Source organism: Copadichromis virginalis, linkage group LG16 (assembly GCF_057382275.1).
Source record: "Copadichromis virginalis isolate Kocher_CV1m ecotype Utaka linkage group LG16, C_Virginalis_male_GT1.1, whole genome shotgun sequence".
In the NCBI taxonomy this organism is placed as follows: Eukaryota; Metazoa; Chordata; class Actinopteri; order Cichliformes; family Cichlidae; genus Copadichromis; species Copadichromis virginalis.
In genome coordinates, this window is record NC_140633.1 from 13,930,729 (window position 1) to 13,951,857 (window position 21,129).

Here is a 21,129-nt window from a genome sequence, read left to right on the forward strand (position 1 = left end):
GAATGGTATCCAGGTGGTAGGGTAGGGGTCCAGGTAGGGTCCAGGTATCAGGTGTCCTCCACCTGTACGGTGGAGGTCACCTGGACCCTACAGACACATTACACAGGTAATCCAAATCCTCCAGGATGGCACATCAATATGTGTCAGTGACAGAAGGCTTGCTGCATCTCAAGGCACGGTTTCAAGAACATGGAGGAGATTCAAGGAGACAGGCAGTTAACTCCAGGAGAGCTGAACAGGGCCTTCAGCAGGACCACTATCTGCTCCTCTGTACAGGGAGGAACAGGATGAGCACTTCCAGAGCTACAACATAACCCTCAGCAGGGCAATGCTCTGGCTAAACAATCAGAAACAGACTTCCTAAGGCCGTACGGTGATGATGCCCAGCCTAATGCAACAAGATGATGCAGGTAGTTCCTGGAGGATGAAGGTACTGATGCCATTGACTGGCCCCCACACTTGCCTGACCTAAATCCAATATAAACTCTGGGACATAATGTTTTGGTCCATCTGAAGCTACCAGGTTGTAACTCAGACTTTTTGGGCCTTATCTATCCAGACCAGGAGCTCAGTGATGCCCTGGTCCAGGTCTGGGAGGAAAGCCCCCAGGACACCATCCATCACTCATTAGAAGCATGTGCAGCGTCATCAGACATGCATACAAACATGTGTGGCAAACCACTCAGTAACATCTAGAGTTGGTGCAATGAAATTCAGCTAAATGAACTAACCTGCCGGATTATTTTTTCACCTTGACTTTCAGCCCTCCATATGGCATCTTTTAGTTATGGACACATTAGCCAGTCTCCCCCCCCTGATACTGAGAGTCCCATTACAAAGTGTTCCTTTAATTTTTTTCAACAGTATAAAAATATAAGACATGTATAATGATTATTTGGAAATATAAATTAAGCAAAGCTAGTCTCCTGCAGTCTAAAAATAAAAATATGCAGTTTGTCTTTGAAGTTGATTTGTTATGCTCATTTCAAAGTACAGTAGAGTCAGGTTTGGTTGTTTAATGAACATCAGGAGAGATGGAGAACATCACCAGCCTTGTGCTGAGTGCGTCAGTCATTTTCCTACCTCATTAATGCCTGGTGTGATGGTTGGTGCAGCGATGAACACGACGTACGGGGCAAACTCGGCCGTCCGCAGGACCTTTAAGGCCTGATGAAAACACATGTTAGGGTTCAGTGTCCTTACGTACTCCATGCATGAAGACTTGGTGCCCTCACATAAGCACGCACCTGAGGTTCAACGTCCAGTATGACGATGAGCCCCTGCTGGTGGATCTTGCGAATGGTTTCCAGGCGCGTCCCGTACATGGCATCCTCGTGGCTGCCATACTCCAGGTACTCATTGTTGCTGATGTCCTGCATCATCTGGTCATGGGAAACGAAGTAGTAGTTCTTGCCGTTCTCCTCATCCTTCTTTGGAGGTCTGGTTGTGTCTGTGAGCACACAGGATCAGACACAGGAAGTGAGAGAATTACACCTCCCTACATGCACAGCAGCGCTCGTAAAGACTGTCGATTGTGCGTCTTACGTGGGATGGGGTAGGCGAATCTGTCAGGGAGTTTGGTTATAAGTGTGTTCTTAATATGTCTCCTGCCCACTCCATGAGCGCCTGACAAAGACAAACACAGACGGTCAGCGAGGCCACGGCAGCTGTTCTAGTGTCCTGCTGCTGCACTTGGTGTTACTCACCTAACAAAACTAGCGTTTTCCTCTTGAAGGCAGGAAGCTTCACAACCTCCTCATATGTGACAAGGTCTAGTTGGTCAAACACTGGAGACGAGAGACGCCAGAGACAGATGCAGATTAGGAGGATGTGCAGAGAACTGTGTGGGATAAAAACAGCTAGAAAACTAGAGTGTAAGGGAAGCAAGGAGGCTAGAGAATATCTAACACATCCGCTAACTACGAGGTGAAGACAAACCAAAGCAGATTAAAAATCTCAGTGAAAAAAGGCCTGATGAGGAAACAGTGGGTGGGAATAACTAGAGTTGGGTTCAGAGAGACAGATCCACTGCCCAGCTCGAATAATAATTGTTAAGCTGAAATGCAAATGAATCTCTAAAAGAAGCTTTGATCTCTCCATGATGGTTTTTTAAATGCAGGCCAGCTTCTCATTTATTCTGCTGCTCATTCAGTCAGCAGCTACACAGGAAAACTGGGATATTTCAAAAAACCTGTTCAACCTGAACCGGAGCTTTCAGTTCTACTTTTTACTCGCTGTTGGTGGAGGTTTAAAGGACACCTGTTATGCTTACTTTCAGATAGAAAGTAGACTAAATAAAGGAAATTGCAGAATGTCTGGGCTGCAGAGCGTATCGCGTGTTAAAGCTGAGCGGCTCACTGTGCTACGTGCTCTCTGCCTCTGAAACATGAGCCTCTGTGCAGCCAACATCTCAGCCTGCTGACAAGCGAAATATAACACCCACAAGTCAGCAGCTGCTGCTCAGACTGACAGACTGACGGTGACTGTGACAGCGACATTATATTGGACTGAAAAGGTTATTAAAAGACTGGTTACATTAGTGGACCCGTAGATGAACACACTACACCAAACGTGAATGAGAAGACAGGTTAGGGTCACCATCACAGCACGCAGTGTCTAAAAACACACAGAGTAAGCTACACGGTTTCAGTTTTGCCTCAGCCTTCTGTTGTTTTTGTCAACAGAAACAAAAGTGAAACGCTGGCAGTGACAGCTGATCTAATCTACACAGTTAATCAGAGAAGAAGAAGAGAGCGAGAGAAAAGAGGAGGAGTTGGTTGCTGTCACTGGTTGTTACTTACATGCAGAGAGGCCGTTCAGTAGGAGAAAGCGAGAGAGATGAACAGCAGGGGTCATAACATGGTTACAACAGCAGAATTACAGAACGCAAAACAGCAAGATACAACATCTGGGCAGCTGTGCAGCAGCACACAGTGCCGAGCGGAGATGGATGCAGACAGAATACTGTTGTTGTTGCTGTTAGAGAGTTTATTCACACTAACTGGTGACGTGTGGGTTGGGGGTGGTTGGTGGTGATGGTCACCAACAACCACAAGCAGCGCAGCAGAGCCCGGCTGCATCCAACTATGGAGGCATCCTGCATCTGCCTCCAGCTGTCCGAGGGGTAGCAGTGGGTACTTCCCAGGAATCTGTCACCCCGTTTTCCAGCTATAAATGATGATTGATGACGATTTATATAAAATAATAATAAAGCAGTCACACAGAATTGTGCAATCGGGTGTTTTCCAGGACCTGCAGTGATTACCATATCTAGATGTTTAAAAATGTGTTGCTGATGATAACGTGATTGCTACTAGTTCCAGGAATTCAGGAGTTGCTCATTATTTCAGGATATATGAATTTATAAGGGACAGTTACGAACGCTTCTCCGCATTTCAGTGCGTCTTTGGATGTTGGCAGTGAAGCTAATGTTTTGTGCACCTGTTGCTCTGCCTGTGAAACGTTGATTGGGGATACAGCGTCAGGTTAATTCTCGCTCAACCATCAACAGTCTGATGTTTCTGTTTGATTGTCAAAGCTGTGCCATTGCAGTTTCTACCTCTGCATGTCCATCTCATTGAGATACACAGCACAGGACTAACAACAAGGAATATCTTCTGCTAACATTTATGTTAACTTAATGTAATAGTTGAATGTGGGCCTTCTACTCTACTGTCTGTGAAAATGATTCTAGATTAGGCAGTGATAAAGCCAGGCTCATTGATGGAGTGTAAATGGTGAGGGAGGGAGAAATATGTAAGAAACTAAGCTTCGTGGTGTCATCACACATAGTTTTATTTTTCTTAAAATTCAACCTATTTGAGGGACGTGGCGTTTTTTCAGCTTCTGAAATGGAGCATAGCAGGAAAAAGTTTGTGATCCAATGGACTAAACTAGCAGAGCTTGAAGTCAGTCCATGCGGACCGTCTTTGTAAATGTGATGAAGTGATTGTCATGAGAATAGCTCCCTCACAAGGAAAACAATTCCTGGGAAATAACCGGAAACGCATCTGACTGACACTTTAGTCTCATGGTCTCTAACATGAAACCGAGCGAAGCTCATCCCTGATCCCAAGAGATCAGCTGATCTAACTGGTTAATTATTTTGGATACACCATTTAGGCTGCTTTGGCTTGCCTACTATTACTGCAACCCCCCACCCCCACCTACCCCCCCAAGCTTTTATTGTCATGCTGTATGTGATTTAAGCAACATATCTATGGTGTGTTGTTTGCAGGGGGTTTTGCTGCTGCTTGCTTTATGCATGTGTATGTAAGGTGGGGCAGTCCACCAAAAACAAATGACAGAGGATGAAAATAATAATTGTTTTTGACTGTAGTGGTTCTGACCAAACGGTTACACACTGTTGAACCTGTTATCAGTAAAATGTTGGATGGAGTTACAGCGGACTCGCTGTTTTGATTATTTTGAATTAATCACTAAATGATGGCATGCAGATAACTGTGGGTCCCATGCATTCACTAGTGTGTTACATGCTTTGGACTGTTCAGACAATTTCTTTCACAGGACGGCTTCACAAGTCCATGTGCCTGTAAGGACCTTGGACGGTTTTTGTTCATACTGTCCATTCAAAGAAAACATCCAAACATTCCATTTGAATGGAAGCGAATGGGAACAAAGTCCTCATTTTGTGCACAGAAATGCCTGAAAAACAGACTGTTCACAGGGGAAAAAACAGATCTTTACTCTGTTAATTTGCAGCTTCAGGTCAACTTTAGAACACATTTCTTTCACAAAATGACTTTAGTCCCCATTACTGCCTAAAAGCAAGCAAGGTAGGATCTTTTCAATGCCAAATTTGAAGCAAAGGAATGACAACAGCACAAGAAGAGCTCTGATTGGCACTGACAGAAAATACTGTGTCTCCGTCCTTCATATTGGTCACTCAGGGTGTTCGAGTGCACGGATTTATAGACATGCTCACAAGAGTGGATTTTCAGATGCACACACACTGTACTGTACACACGTATGTGCGCACACACACACACCCTATAGCACCCTCGGTTACATTATCAGCATGACTTATCTTATCCCATAATCCTTTGAGACAAACTGTTTGCACAGATGTGACATACAATAAAGAATGAATTAGCAGTACATTTTCCTCATTACTCAGTACACTACTACTCGACTCTCTCTGGGCTCAGTCTGTGGTTCATAGAAAACCAGAGGAGCAGTACACAAATCATAATAAGCATGCAGCTTCTTTAGACTTCTGTTCAGCTCAACATGGACATGTAGACACTGACTGGTTCTCAATATAGACTACCAAGTTCCCACATGTAATCAATCACAGCTGAGGCTACATGCACGTGTTTGTACGGGGGGGATGTGAAGTTCTAGTTACCTGAGCTACAAACTTGAGATCAGAAGTGACAGAGAAGGCCACAGTGCACCACACTGTAAACGCCCCCCTTGTTTCACCCTAATAACTTATGTAACTACTTCATAGCCACGATATTAAAATCACTTAATATATTTTTTAAACGGATCATTCTGAAATCAAAGGACAAGAATAAACAATTCCACTGTGTAGCAAACAGATCCTGTTCACCTCTAACAACCTGATCATGACTGATCACATGATTAGAACAAATATGACTTATTATTTTTAATTAAAATTGGATTTATTCTCATCTTTTACTGTGCAAATGCTTTTTGATGTTTCTTTTTTGCTGCTTGTTGACGTCACACACTAAAGCTACGTAAAGGCAAGTTTAGCCACTCAGTGTCTTTCATGCTACAGAAGTCCTGATTGTAGTGGTCGTTGACATTATTCCTTTCTTCAGGACAGAGGATTGTGTCCTGTGGTTGGACTCATTCCAGCTCCATCATCTCGGACTGCAGCTGGTGACTGTAGTCCTTCTGCTGTGAGCTGGGGATCACGCTAACCAGAGCCTGCAGTGTGTGAAGAACTGATTCATGTGCTGCTACACTGTGTATTCTGTTCGACACAGCAAAGCAGAATAAGGACTACTTTTCCCAGCAGGATGGCAGCCACACTGAAGAGACAGCTTATGACTCAGTTAATTTGTGGTTGGTAAATAATATATTTGCAGAGCAGAAAATGATACTGCAATCATTAAAAGGCTGGAAATGCCGTCTAAACTGATATTATTTCCCCCGCTAATAATGCTCTTTCAGGACCTCTTTATTACACGCGTACTAAAGATGCCCATGCACATCCTCTAATGCCATTTAAAAATATGGCTAATAATGCAGAGATCTGCTAGAGTCTGTATCCACAAGCTGCCCACATCTCCCTCAACTGCCTCTGTGCTCATATAAGATTTCTGCTGCTCTGGCAGCTTTTCCTGTCATTCCTGGCTCTGCTACTTGAGATGAATATTACAAGATCTTGTTACATACAAGTTTCCCCGGCACAAACAATCTGAGAGAAAAGTGTGTGCACACACAGGGTGGGGAAAAAAAAAGCAGATGCATGCATGCAAACAGTCTGCAGCTTGTTGCTTTGTGTGCACATGCATATAAATGAATACAGATATGTGAGTGATTGTACATTGCGTACCTGCGTTGTGCTTTGCCAAATACTTGTCTTTGTACTGCTTCTTCTTCTTGCCAAACCAGGTACAGCTGGCCTGCTGCTCCTGCTTCGTCTTCTCCATGGCTATACACGCCACCCGCCTACCACACAGACAGACAACTGAACTTAGTTTACAATTAAAGCTGGACAGAAGCATTCTAGCTGTAAAGAGACAATAAAGCCATGTTGCCATCAGAATAATCAGGGGCTCTTCCCAGCATTTTACCAACTGCTATTTGAAAACACACAACTCCAACTTGTTTTTTTAATTCCTTGTGTTTTGATGCAACACAAAGTTGGGGGGAAAGAGTCTCTGACGAACTGGTACAGAACTAGAACAAAGTGCAGATAATACAACTAAGCAGAGAGACGGGCAGCGGAAATCTGGAGTAAAAACAGATCGGGCTGGAGGAACTGGTAATTACTTTTTATATTGTGAAATATTGGTTTATAGACTGCGTTTTTAAGATGTCTGCATTTTTTTCCTAATAGCTTAGTGAAAACTTTCTCAAAGCGTAGATGATCACTGTAGCTAGTTACAAGTTATTTTCAATACACCACTTTGTAGAGTATGATCCCGTTTAGAGTGCACAATAAAGCAGGGAGAAGTGGACTTCCGAAAGAGTTCAAAAACAGTAATTCACAAACCAGGGTGACATCTCCATCTTTACAGTTACTGTATTGGTCCTGGATTTTTTTCTTTTTAAATTTTTAGTGGGAACTTTTATCTTCCTGCCATCATGCTATCAGAGACTGCGTTGCTCTTCTCACCACTCCTGTAGTTCTGGTGACGGGATGAGGCCGGCTGTGCCATTTTTAGTGTTCTCCAGCTTGCCCTGCCACCAATTGTGATCATCCTTGGATATGATCTGGATGATGTCGCCCACACGGAAGCGAATGCCGGCCTCCTTGCAGGGGATGAGCTCATCCTTGGAGGGGTCATATTCAAACTGGGCCCTCACGTAGATCTGCGGTGAAAAGCACAGATGTTAGACGGGTAGTATGTAAGCTGAATGACATGGTGGGAGAGACGCAGACGGGGGGGTAAATGTGTCTAGATGATGTGCTTTGTTTTGCATATCATGACAACTAGGCCTAGAGTAATGAGCAGTGGATTCTCAGGGGGCATGGGATCACGGGGTGGGGTGTACTGTTGAGAGGACTTCCTGTAGTGAGATGAACCCAGACACTGCTGGGCTATTAATGAGGCTCTCAACTCTCTGGTAATTACAACACAGGCATTGTTTATGTGTCCATTAGATCAAACTACAAGTCGTTATCCTGCTTTAAAACTTTTCTAAGCACACAGCTGATATTTTTCCACAGTGTGTGAGGAAAGTGAGGAGGCAGTGTTTGACAGGTGTTTTTTCTTTTTAATTTCTGGGGGAGTTGGGGGGGCAGAGGAAATCTGTCTCTTACCTTCACTGACATTTTGTCCTTGATTGGAGGTCTGGATACAATCTAGGATTTGAAAGCATCACATACATCATGCAGCAAAAACGGCTAGGTAACGTCTAAAACAGCAGTATGGCGGCCGAGGCCGGTGGCAGGGAGGAAGGTTGTGGGTTAATAGCAGGGTTTAGACATTTACTTCTCATTAATGTGGCAAATTATTAGGCAGTTCAGTGGCCTTTAAGCTCTGCAGCTCTAAGGCTGCTGAGCTTGCAATACAGCATCGTATGTTGTGGTCTCCACTGCCCCCTGCTGGTGTGTCCTTTATATGCCACTTTTCTTTGAGTTTCTATCACAGCATTGAAGTTTTTGTCAGTTGCTTTGGATCGGTTCTTGAATGATAGATGAAGCTATTCCGGAACATTTAGTCAAACTACTGAGAACAACTCCCCACAATTTACACTAATTTTGGTTTTATATGCATCAGAAAAATAGATAATATTCTGTCATGAACAGTTTTACTATTCCAAGTATGCTACATGAGTTCATTGTGCAAAGCAACAAAAAAAACCCGAGAAGCACATTCATTCATAAATGTGATCTAACAAAGGGAAAGGGAAAAAAATTAATCATGTTTGCTGTTCATATGGCTTGTAATTGGGATGAAGTAAACATCTGTTGAGTAATTTAACATAAAATTGTTTGATAGTCTTAATTTGGAAAGCCAAAAGTCTAGCGGGTCCACCAGACCCATGAACACTGGCTGAGTAACAAAAATACGAACACCACACAAGGGTTAAATGTGCCAAAGCAACTGAGGAAAAACTGCAAAATCGTGTGACAGTCATGGTTCTGGATAAATAATGTTGGATTACCTCAGAGGGGATTAATAATGTGTCAGGAAGGCGCACACACACATAACACTGTGACTAGATGAGGGTTAAAGGAGACCATTAGGAAGGACAGTGTTTTAGTTGGCTTTTCATAGATGACACTCATAGTGTCTGTACTCACAGCGATATAACCATCGCATGAGATGTTACTGCATGAATTAATGTGACTGGGAACCAGTGGTTAAGGGGAATCCTTGTGCTCTTTAAGGCTCAACAATGCCTGTGCCATTGTTACCACAGAGATTGTTAAGAGGTTTGTGAAGTGCTGAGGACAGCAGCGGTCACAGCTTTTCATAAATGCTCTTCTAGTAAAACCCTGACATGGGATAAGAATCCAGCTGGATCCAAATTAGAGGCAGCTACTCTTAAGGATGGGAAGGGCACTGCAGTTATTCATAAGTTCTGATACTTCAGACAAAAAAAGAAACTGCACTTAACTACTTGGTGAAATTATATCTCATATATCTATCTATCTATATATATATATATATATATATATATATATATATAATTACATATAAAAAATAAGATTCCCTTCTCCCACTGTGGATTTTGACACATTTTGCATCACATCTGATCAATGACGCAGAATCCTGACTGGATAAACACAAATCACAGTGAGAAAGCCAGAAACTGTGCTGTAGCTTGTACAGCTTTTTAAAAGAAAAGCTTCAAAACGAGCTGTCACCAAGTCTTTGTTTAGTGCTTAGATGTGGCTCAAATCATCAGAGCTAACTGGACTTGCTTAAACTTGAACTGAGTTTAAGGCATCTTTTAGATCCAGTTTTTTCATGGGTCTCGTTTGGTTTTCAGCCAAACTACAGGCACATTTCTTCACTCTGTAGCTGTCCAGCACTGAGTGACCACTGCAGTACGACCTCCCTTTCATGTGTTTTGTCTGTGGAGCTGTGGTTGTTAGTGGGCACGGATGAAAGGATTACAATTGTGTGTGTAAGCCAGTGATGCAGACCAGTTTTGTTGCTCACATCACACAGAATGACAGTTTCCCTCTTTGACTCAAAGGGAAGCATTATGTTCTCCAAATCAATAAAACTCAATTTCCCCGCCCACTCTTCAGACAAAGCTCAGATGCACTGAGTCCACTCCTGTCTTCAGCCTGATAAAAGCTGAACAGCTGCACACTACTTTTGGTGTAAATTATAGATTTAAATGGGATATTTTGGCCTGGCTCCAGAATCTTATATTTCTTCTTTTAAAGGATGAGGCCGGCGATTTTTGATATTTTCATTACTAGAAATAAATGATTACCAAGTACTCTGTTTACCCAAAGCACGATTCCACTAATTCCTGCGTGCCATGCAGCTTCATCAAGGCACAGTTTCCCAGGTTTCTTTATTACAAAATATGGGGTGGTAAATTATTAAAGAATAGTCTCAACTGAGAAAATAAGCCTCTTTTAAGAATCATTTTACACTACAATATATAAACTTTGATTATCAGTGTATGTAGACAAGTACCACCACAAAAACCACAAATATGAACGGTGTGGCAAATACACACTGATTACACTTAAAACAGCAATTTATTATTACTGTTATTTTTATTATTAGCAGTAGTATTAATCTCTGGCTCTCTTCCACAGTGTCTTTTTGCCCGTCTTCCTCCCCTGATGGTTGATGGTCAGCAGATGGCCGCTCTTCCTACCGTTGCCAAGGTGGTCATCTAATTGTTGGGTACTTTTATATGACTGTTGTTGTGATATGGTGCTGTATAAATAAAATTGGATGAGTACGAAACGAGTACTGAAACGGGAACAGAAAAGGTCCAACTATGAAACGATGAGAGGGATTTTCTGGCTGCTGCACCAATTTCCTTCTGCGCCATTTGGGAATACCGTGCTGCACATTTCATAAAGTGGCCTTTAGAGACGGACCTGCTAGCAGACTTCTGTAACCGGTAGGTCTGCACACAGGCCAGACAGTAGCAGAGATTCTCATTCTTAGGAGAGTTTAGATACAGTACATAGTCACGTATGCTCAATTATTAGATTTTCTTTCTTTTTTTAAACACAGTTTTCAGTGAAACTTCTCTGTAAGAGATGACAGCACAATGAGCTACTTAAACTGCAGTCATGAAGTGAAAAGCAGCAATTTCTACAACAGCATCCTGATGTCACCTTCAGCCACCACAACCTGCTGCTACCCATTTCTACAGAAACTGGAGTGCACCATCTCAATCACATGGACGAGATTCCAGGAGACAGATAGCTAGTCTAGGAGAACTGGACAGGACAGTAGAAGGTCCTTAACCCATCAGCAGGACCAGTGTCTGCTCCTTTGTGTAAGGAGGAACAGGATGAGCACTGCCACAGGATGAGCACTGCCAGAGCTACAACATGACCTCCAGCAGGGCACTGGTCCAGATATGGGAGGAGACACCAGGACACTATCCAGGCTCTCATTTAGGAGCATGCTCCAATATCATCAGGCACACATACAAACGTGTCTGACAAACCACCGAGTACCATTTTGATTTGCTGCAAGGAAATTGACTTGACTGAAATTGACTTTCAGGGTGTCTTTGAATTCAGCCCTCTGTAGATTGATAATTTTCATTTCCATCAAATGATGTAGTGTCCTCCTGCTTGCTCATAGCGTGTTGTCTGACAGCTGGGGGGTTTCTCTGTATTATTGTAGGGTCTTTACCTTATAAAACTCAATTTAAAGTGCCTTGAGGCACCTGCTGTTGTAATTTGGAGCTATATCTTCCTGAAAACCAGCCTATTCATTAATGTCCTCTGTAATGGACATTTGTTTTTGGTCTATATCTTTTGACTTATTTGAGCTATCCTACTGAGTCCTGATGTACTAAATTGAGGACATTCTGGGCTTTCCCTTGGAGATCTCATGTGTTTTCAAAGCGTTCCTTTAATTTTAGTGAGCAGTGTATTTATTTAATGAAAAAAAATTGTCACCCAGTATGAGCAGGAGGAGCTCACCGACACACAAAAATAAAATATTTCAGGCTTTGTAATCACACAAAATCCTTGTCCATCAGTAGTTTGGGACAGATAAAAACAGCCTGACTTACATGCAACCAAATCACACTGATGAGTTTTATGAAGCAGAAGGGAGTTTGGGAGAAACTCAGACACACACTTTTGTGTAAAGGAGTGTGATGCAAGCATTTGTAAGGAGCTAGTGAGTGATTGTTAGTTACCTGTCGACCCTTGGGCTGGATGGTAGATGGCAGGTCCTGTGAAAGTGACCCATTGATGACAGAAAGAAAAGGTTAAGAAATATACTACAACACACACACACACACACACACACACACACACACACACACACACACAGAGAGACTGAAAAATACCTTCAAACGCATGGGGACGGGGATTTTGGTCCCCACAAGTATAGTAAACTACCAATTTTTAGTCCCCATGAAGATGTTGATACCTGTCCACACACACACACACACACACACTGAGAACTTTTACATGCAATCTAGATGTTAAAAAAAAAAAAAGTCATTCTCATCTGTTAAAGCAGATCTGGCTGTGGAGCAACCAAGCAAGCACAGAGCAAGCGAAGCAGCTGCAGCATCAGCACCACCACATGTCTGTCTGGAGCCTTGGCAGGGGAAACTGTGGAACCTGATTGGGTTTAGTAGAATAGCAGAGTAGGAGCACATCTCCTCGCACCATGGTGACCACTGGAGCCTCGGTGTGTTTTTGTCAGCAATGAGGCACAGCAACGGAGCAGGCTTTGTGAGGCACACCAATTTGTGAACTGAGATATCGGACACCCCCCGTTGCTTTGGCTCAAACAGATGAACAGGGAGAATGACACGGGAGTGAGTTGAGGCCTACGGCATCACCCGTCTACATCTAATCCTACTGCTACCACTACTGTGACACGATTTAACGCAAAATGAAATGAAAACAACTCATGAGAAACGCACGCAGCAACTGAATGTAACAACACGGACATGTAGAAATACCATGACACAACAGCGTGACAGAAAAAAAGAAAAAAAAAGGAGGAGGAAATGGCTGGGTGGTAGTCTGATCGTGGGATTTTTTGTTTTTCTATGGTTGGGGTGGGGGTCCTTACCAAGATAGAACTGTTAATGCTGGAGTGGCCATTGGCAGGGGACTGCCTGGAGGTGGTGGGGGACTCATTCTGAAATAAGACACACAGGTCAGCAGTGCACAGCCGGCGCACAAACACACACAAGCGCACATATTCACACACTTCTGGGGTTGACTGTAGGAGATGGAGGGTGTATTTGTAGAACACAATAGAGACCCACCACAGAGTTGACGTAATGAAATGCGTCAACAAGACATGGGAGACAGCAGCACCAGCAGAACTCTAGCATGCACAGCCTTAAATAACCACATAGAGGCGCTAGACTGACACGAGATGCCAGTCTGATCAGCATGAAGTCATCATTAACTGAAGCTGTCAGAGCTCAAAAGTCCTGACTGTGTCAGTGTTCAGAACAGCGTGTGCTGGAGGACCAAAAGAGTTGAAATCGCCGTCACATTTCTCTTTTAATGGAACACTTAATGACTTCTTATCAAATGTGACAGCAATACAACAATGTTATAGGTTTTACTGTGAAAATCAACTGGAAATGGAGAGAAATATGAAGGCTCTGTTCAGAGAAAGCTAAATTATAAGCAGAAATAATGATTAAAGTGAGCTAACAGTCTGTAATGTCTCAGTTAGTCTCTCTGTTCTCAGCTAAAAATGACCTAAATCAAAGCAGGGCTGTGGTTTGCGTGCACGACTTTTCAAAATAAAGTCTCCCTTTTTTTTCGTTTCTGTTAAAAACAACCACATTAACCATGCTGTTCTAGTTTTAGACCTCTGCACTGGTTTCAGTGTGTTCTAAAATGATCTAACTAATTACATGTACGGTCTTAGATGGCTGGATACCACAATGCATGTATAACTTCCTTTTGTCCCTCACAGCTCTGCTGGTCTAGCTTTTCTTAGCTGGTCCAAAGTATTGGTGCCCCAGCTTTCTGTCAGTTTTAGTATGCTGGTATTGTAGTTGTCTGAACTGCTGGTTTCTACTTATATTGTTTTTGGACTTTACTTCCTGTACACTGGAAAGCTCTTTGTTCTACTTGCTTCAAAAGCTACAAAGATAATATAACAAAAACAAACAAAAAAAACCCTTAAGTTGTTTGCCACTCTGAAAATGTAATACTGCACACTTGCTTTACATTTATCTCAGAATGATTTCATCGTGTAATTTAAAAAAAAAAATTTTGAAAAATTTTGAAAAACCAGACGTTTCAATAACAGATCGCAAAACAACAGGATTTTTTTGTTATTAAATCTGTTACTTAGTTACGTGTATAACATGGATTTTTTCAGGGGAGTTCCTTTTCAGCAAGAAAAGCTGTGAAACTTACAAGCAAAAAAAACTGTGCAAAAAAAGTCAACCAGTCAGTCAGACCTGGAGTCTTTGCTGGTCTGATTCTGGCACCTGGACCGCATGATTGACACCCCTAATCTATGGCAAATGATATCTGAGTTAGCCCTCGTTGGCATCCCATAGCACACGACAAAGAGCAATTAAGCTTTGAGTTTTACTGGCTTCCATTCAGTTTTAGTATACTGGTATTGTATTTTGCAGTACCCAATATCCTGTGTTGGACTTTACATCCTCTCCTGTAAACTCGGCTCTCATGTAGTGAGATAGATGAAGGAAGATGGAGTTTTTGCTGTTCAAGAGATGCTTGAGGCAACTTCAGTTGTATAACAATTCAGCATCTAAACATCAGCAACATCCTGAAACATCTCATGCGCCACATGAGCTGGAGCTTGGCCTAAGTTGAAGCATGACACGAGAGGTTACTATCATCCACGTCTGTACGGCGTGTGTGTGTAGGTGTAGTGGTTGTTCTATATGCAGGAGCAGGATGGGATACACAGAGAGGTGTAGCTTGTTTCCGGAGCGGAGAAGGGAAGAGGGAGTTCCGGTATCTTGGTTGTGAAATTGGTGTGCTGATTATCTGGCCCAGCCCCAGCAAAACACACACACAGCACACCCCGTACACACAACCTACTCAGGTTACACACACACATACACACTCAAGAATTTCACATCACATGTGCTGTACCAATGTACCTGCACATGTGATGTGACAATAAAAAGTGATTTGATTTGTGATTTGATTTCAGTAACCAGGCAAGCAGTTAGTAACTAGATCAAGAGCTCAAAAAAAGTAGTGAGGAGGAGGAAGAGGTGTTGTTACCTCACAGGATGAGCCCTGCGTCCGGTAGCTTGGTACTATTTTGAAAGTGATGCTGCCGCGCATCTCTCGCTGCAAACACACAGAAACACAGACACAGAAATATAGTGAGTTTTGTCTCATCTTCACGTCAGCTTGTGAGATTTTCTCTCATATGCAGAGATACAGTGGGGCAAAAAAGTATTTAGTCAGCCACCGATTGTGCAAGTTCCCCCACCTAAAATAATGACAGAGGTCAGTAATTTGCACCAGAGGTACACTTCAACTGTGAGAGACAGAATGTGAAAAAAAAAAATCCATGAATCCACATGGTAGGATTTGTAAAGAATTTATTTGTAAATCAGGGTGGAAAATAAGTATTTGGTCAATAACAAAAATACAACTCAATACTTTGTAACATAACCTTTGTTGGCAATAACAGAGGTCAAACGTTTACTATAGGTCTTTACCAGGTTTGCACACACAGTAGCTGGTATTTTGGCCCATTCCTCCATGCAGATCTTCTCGAGAGCAGTGATGCTTTGGGGCTGTCGCCGAGCAACACGGACTTTCAACTCCCGCCACAGATTTTCTATGGGGTTGAGGTCTGGAGACTGGCTAGGCCACTCCAGGACTTTCAAATGCTTCTTACGGAGCCACTCCTTTGTTGCCCGGGCGGTGTGTTTTGGATCATTGTCATGTTGGAAGACCCAGCCTCGTTTCATCTTCAAAGTTCTCACTGATGGAAGGAGGTTTTGGCTCAAAATCTCACGATACATGGCCCCATTCATTCTGTCCTTAACACGGATCAGTCGTTCTGTCCCCTTGGCAGAAAAACAGCCCCATAGCATGATGTTTCCACCCCCATGCTTCACAGTAGGTATGGTGTTCTTGGGATGCAACTCAGTATTCTTCTTCCTCCAAACACGACGAGTTGAGTTTATACCAAAAAGTTCTACTTTGGTTTCATCTGACCACATGACATTCTCCCAATCCTCTGCTGTATCATCCATGTGCTCTCTGGCAAACTTCAGACGGGCCTGGACATGCACTGGCTTCAGCAGCGGAACACGTCTGGCACTGCGGGATTTGATTCCCTGCCGTTGTAGTGTGTTACTGATGGTGACCTTTGTTACTTTGGTCCCAGCTCTCTGCAGGTCATTCACCAGGTCCCCCCGTGTGGTTCTGGGATCTTTGCTCACCGTTCTCATGATCATTTTGACCCCACGGGATGAGATCTTGCGTGGAGCCCCAGATCGAGGGAGATTATCAGTGGTCTTGTATGTTTTCCATTTTCTGATGATTGCTCCCACAGTTGATTTTTTCACACCAAGCTGCTTGCCTATTGTAGATTCACTCTTCCCAGTCTGGTGCAGGTCTACAATACTTTTCCTGGTGTCCTTCGAAAGCTCTTTGGTCTTGGCCATGGCGGAGTTTGGAGTCTGACTGTTTGAGGCTGTGGACAGGTGTCTTTTATACAGATGATGAGTTCAAACAGGTGCCATTCATACAGGTAACGAGTGGGGGACAAAAAAGCTTCTTACAGAAGACGTTACAGGTCTGTGAGAGCCAGAGATTTTCCTTGTTTGAGGTGACCAAATACTTATTTTCCACCCTAATTTACGAATAAATTCTTTACAAATCCTACCATGTGAATTCATGGATTTTTTTCTCACATTCTGTCTCTCACAGTTGAAGTGTACCTCTGGTGCAAATTACTGACCTCTGTCATCATTTTAAGTGGGGGAACTTGCACAATCGGTGGCTGACTAAATACTTTTTTGCCCCACTGTAGTGGAAAAAAAGGTTTTCTCTGGTGTATAAACATTTGAGAATTTCATTTAATTCTCTTCTGTAAATTGCTTCGGTACAGTTCATGCTAACTACACCTGTCAAGACCCTCTTGTCCAAATATAGTCAGTTGTGACTCCAAAAACAACCCCTCTCCCAAACAAACACAAAAGCAAAACTCACCAGCATCTTCTGCAGCTGCTCTACAGTCTGGTTGGCCACACTGATGCCGTTGATTTCCCTGATCTCATCTCCAACATGCAATGTTCCTGAACGTAGGAAAAAGGAAAAGAGAAACAAGCAGAAAGACAAACGTAAAATATTTTCTAATTGCAGAGGCATCCGAGATGCAGCCATAGCAGAGGTCCTCCGGTCTAGTTTGATTCTCCAGCGACTACAGTGTGGCATCCTTTGTAACAATCGAGGAGGAGTTTCTTTTACTCACCGTTAATTTAAAAAGCTCTAAAACCTTCCTCTTCTTTAAAGATTTCAGGTAACAACAGTAAAAATATTTATTGAGGACTTGAAATACGAAATTAGAGTATTGTATACAAAAAATAGGCAGAATATTTTAACAAATGAGTCAAAGTCTTGTGGGCAAGATTTATATAATGTCGCTTATTGACGTCAGTCAGAAGATGGAATAGAGTACCCTGTCTGTGGATCATCCCCCCGTGCATTATCCTTGCGACGATGCAGTGGTTTGATTCGTTCATCTTCAATGTGATACCCTGCAAACGCATAAATTTGAAAATGGTTACTGATACCATGTAAAAAGTCCCAATGTCATCCCAGATCAAATATCAGTACAGTGAATACAACACCGTACTCTTTAGATCATTAACCGTGAATTATGATGCATCTCGATTAATCATGAAGAACTCTCTTCAGCCACAAGTAGAACAAGCCTCCAACAGACGGCATGGCCCCCAAAGAGTCCCAACATCAGCATTATACAGTTAGTGTGAGCTGACATGAAGAGACAGAAGACTAAAACCAGAGAGGAACTGTGGCAAGTTACCTTTAAATGCTAAAACAAAGTATAAATAATAATAGGCATGTCTCTGAAAGCATCCTCACTTTCATTTCATTCATTTCAACTCAGCATTGTTCAAAATCCCAAAGGGCGTACCATTGGTTCATCTGTGTTCTTCTGAAACTGGACCAGACGGACTCTGGTGACGTTCTCCAGGTCCATGTCTCCGTTGGCACTCTCGGGGGAGTCTCCGTTCAGGAAGGGTGAGGTGGGTGGAGGTGTCACCCGCAGAGCCTCGTCACTGTAAACCTCGTGGGCCACTACGTCATGGGCCTGCAGCAATGCCTGTAAACACACACACTCCATAAAGGACTTCACTCTTCTTGGTAAAGGCACATTTTGTGTGAACAAGAGTGCACCAGTTATGGAACTTTACTGTCGGCTTCTGGTGGCATCACTGACATGAATATCTGCGATTCTTCCAAAGTAAAAGGGAGGCTGAGATGAGGTACAGGCAAGGCCACAGGATGTTGAGGAAGAGTTTCCCCCTTTCCTGTGGCAGCAGACGAATTAGGACTGAATATGAGTACCACTGTCTTATCTGGTGAAGAAATACTCTTTAGCTAGCTAGTTGTTCTCACCAGAAACCATTTATGAAAACAAGTGATTGTTGGGCACTGCTTTATGAGTTGGCATATACAAAGAATTGGTGAAATCTGTATGACTCCAACAGTACAAATAACGTCATTCAGCTTAAAAATTTGCAATCCACACTCTTTTTATGGTAAATTCACAGAAGACAAAGCCTTCAGTGTTCTTGAACTCCCTCAAGACATGATCTCACTAAAAATAACATGGACAATATTTTATTCAAGCTCTGAAGAGCAGGAAGGGATTTGCTTCTTGACTTTGTCTGACTCTCTGCTCTGCCACACATTACAAAGATATTTCTCCTTTTGCACAGGTGCCTTTAGTCCGTAGCCCCTGCATCTGTCTGAGCTCTGCATCTCCACAAGACGAGCCTGCTGCTCCCTCACACCCACAGAGTGTTAGACTCCACTTGTCTGACAGACGCAGAGGCCCTTCCCTTGAGTGGCACTTTAACAAACCCGTCTGAACTTCAGAAGACAGCAATCAAAGCCCAACAAAGGGGGGAAACCTGTGACTGTCTTCTTTCAGCGTCACGCAAACAACACACACAAGCGCACGCACCCGAGGAGGGAGAGCACATCAGAGAGGGAGAGACACAAAGGCAGCGGCAGCCTCTCTAACTCCAGTGTCAAAATACATCACACGCAGAAGACACTTCATGTTGCACAACTTGCAGGAAAACTGTGTGTGTCTGTAGGTGCAAGTACGTGCGTGTGTGTGTGTGTTTGTGCACCCTAATGAAAACAGGGTTAATTACTCAACTGATCCTTTCATGCTGTGTGCTTTAACCCTTTAAGACCTACCATAGAACTAAGTCCGCCAGAGCTTATCTTTATATTTTTACATGCTGTAGTGCCATTTTTGGGAGCATTTCAAGTTGCTTTACATCAGTACAACTGTTATAGCCCAAATTTTAATAATATGTATGCATTTAGTGCATAGTAACTATATAAATTGCAAAAACATGCAAAAAAAAAACCAAAAAAAAAACTATAAAAACATTTTTAAATCGTTTTTGTTTTGTTACATATATTTCTAGTTAGAGAAATTTAAGAGGCTTATGCCTCAAAATTGTAAATACAAAAAAGTTGCACAAATGAGTTTACAACAACAGGAAATTTATTTTGAGTGTCTTCATAATTTTATTTTTGAGATACACCAATTTTTATATACTGCAGAAAAAACGAAAATAAATATTAAATGCAAATTGGCAAAGAATTTCCAGCAGTGCAATTTGAGTTCTAAGCATCCCAGAAACGACACAGAAAAGCATAAATTCAAACATGACTTTTAAAAACACCAGTATAGGCTTATCAGGCCCTGAAGGTAAAAAACTACATTTTCCGCAAAAATGACGTCACTTCTGGTTTCGGGCAGGTAATGGCAGACATGCCCTAGTTCGTGCTGACGTCTATTCCGACACAGGAAGTGTTACAAACAGCTGATCGGATCGGCAATGCGCGTTTCTGGATTATTATGCTTTTGTTGCTGCAAATGCTTTTTACGCAATTTTTGCAAAGCTATATGTGGAAGGAAACTGTGACTTAGGACAAACTGAATGCATAAGAAGTACAACGCCTGCGGTTTCATATGCAAAAAAAAAAAAAAAAAAAAAAAATCATTGCGCTAGCTTACGTGGTTGCAGTTCTACAGAGATTTAAAAATAGATATGCACAACGGAGCGTGCCCGCTCCGACCGGTTTTAAAGGGTTAAAACGAGAAAATTTTAGACTGAGATAGTTAATGGACAGTGCTTTAAGCTGTTTAAACTGATCCCCATGTCGAAAAAAAGAAGAAAAAAAGAAAAAGAATAAATAATGCGGTATTCAGTGCAAAGTTCATAAATAATGTCCTGGACTGTGGGGTTTGTGGGGATTCTGCCATGTCAGCATCACTGCCACTCAAATGACAAATAAGATGACGTGAGCTTACACAGATCCTGTTCTTTATTTAGACATTAAAAGGTGATCGGTGCATCATGGGAAGGCCCCAGCAGCCTAGGCCTATTGCTACAGCATAACTGAGGAATGCTTTAGGATCACCTGATCCAGCTCTAACTCTACGCTTTATCAAAAAGAAAAGTCTTAAACCTTTTAAACTTTGTGATACAATTGTTCAAGATTTTGTATGTGAGAATTTTAAATTCAGGAAGCTTTAAGGGAGACCTGATAATAATCTGAGAAGCTAAAAATGCACAAAGTAGTTTTTCTGCTCTGATGATGTCTCTGATACAGGATGTTTCTTATTTTTGAGATATTGGCAAAAACATGAAGGCAGTTCACATATTTGTTCAATGTGTGCATTAAAGGACATATCCTGGTCGAAACGACTCCAAGATTTCTCACAGTGTTACTGGAGGCCAAGGTAATCTATGCAAGCATCTGGTTAGACAACAAGATTTTTAGGCCCAAGTACAGTAATCTCCGTTTTATCTAAATATTGAATCAGGAAATTAGAAATCATCCAGGTCTTTACTTCTTTAAGACATGTCTGTATTTGAACTAGTTTATTTAAATGATCTGCCTTGATAGATAAATAAAGCTGGGTATCATCTACATAGCAATGAAAGTGCCATTTCAAAACATATTAGTTTAATGTATGTGTTGAGGGACATTTCCTGGTCAAAAACAACTTTAAGAGTTATCACACT

At 42.3% G+C, this 21,129-nt stretch overlaps 1 protein-coding gene across 13 annotated transcripts in view; it reads right to left on the minus strand.

Moving 5' to 3' along the window:
* caska (calcium/calmodulin-dependent serine protein kinase a) overlaps positions 1-21,129 on the minus strand; it is a 159,796-nt gene that overhangs the window by 2,912 nt on the left and 135,755 nt on the right. For 4 of the 13 annotated variants that reach the window (XM_085435468.1, XM_085435465.1, XM_085435467.1 and 1 more), the window contains 13 exons: positions 17,985-18,173; positions 17,505-17,583; positions 17,036-17,121; positions 15,086-15,154; positions 12,924-12,992; positions 12,031-12,066; positions 7,985-8,026; positions 7,337-7,533; positions 6,551-6,666; positions 1,707-1,787; positions 1,546-1,626; positions 1,248-1,450; positions 1,084-1,167 (listed from right to left, as the gene is read on the minus strand). In XM_085435468.1, coding sequence (XP_085291594.1) covers positions 1,084-1,167; positions 1,248-1,450; positions 1,546-1,626; positions 1,707-1,787; positions 6,551-6,666; positions 7,337-7,533; positions 7,985-8,026; positions 12,031-12,066; positions 12,924-12,992; positions 15,086-15,154; positions 17,036-17,121; positions 17,505-17,583; positions 17,985-18,173 — 1,332 coding nt within the window. The remainder of the gene's footprint in view (positions 1-1,083; positions 1,168-1,247; positions 1,451-1,545; positions 1,627-1,706; positions 1,788-6,550; positions 6,667-7,336; positions 7,534-7,984; positions 8,027-12,030; positions 12,067-12,923; positions 12,993-15,085; positions 15,155-17,035; positions 17,122-17,504; positions 17,584-17,984; positions 18,174-21,129) is intronic. The other 9 variants (XM_085435470.1, XM_085435466.1, XM_085435472.1 and 6 more) reach the window with 6 other exon arrangements.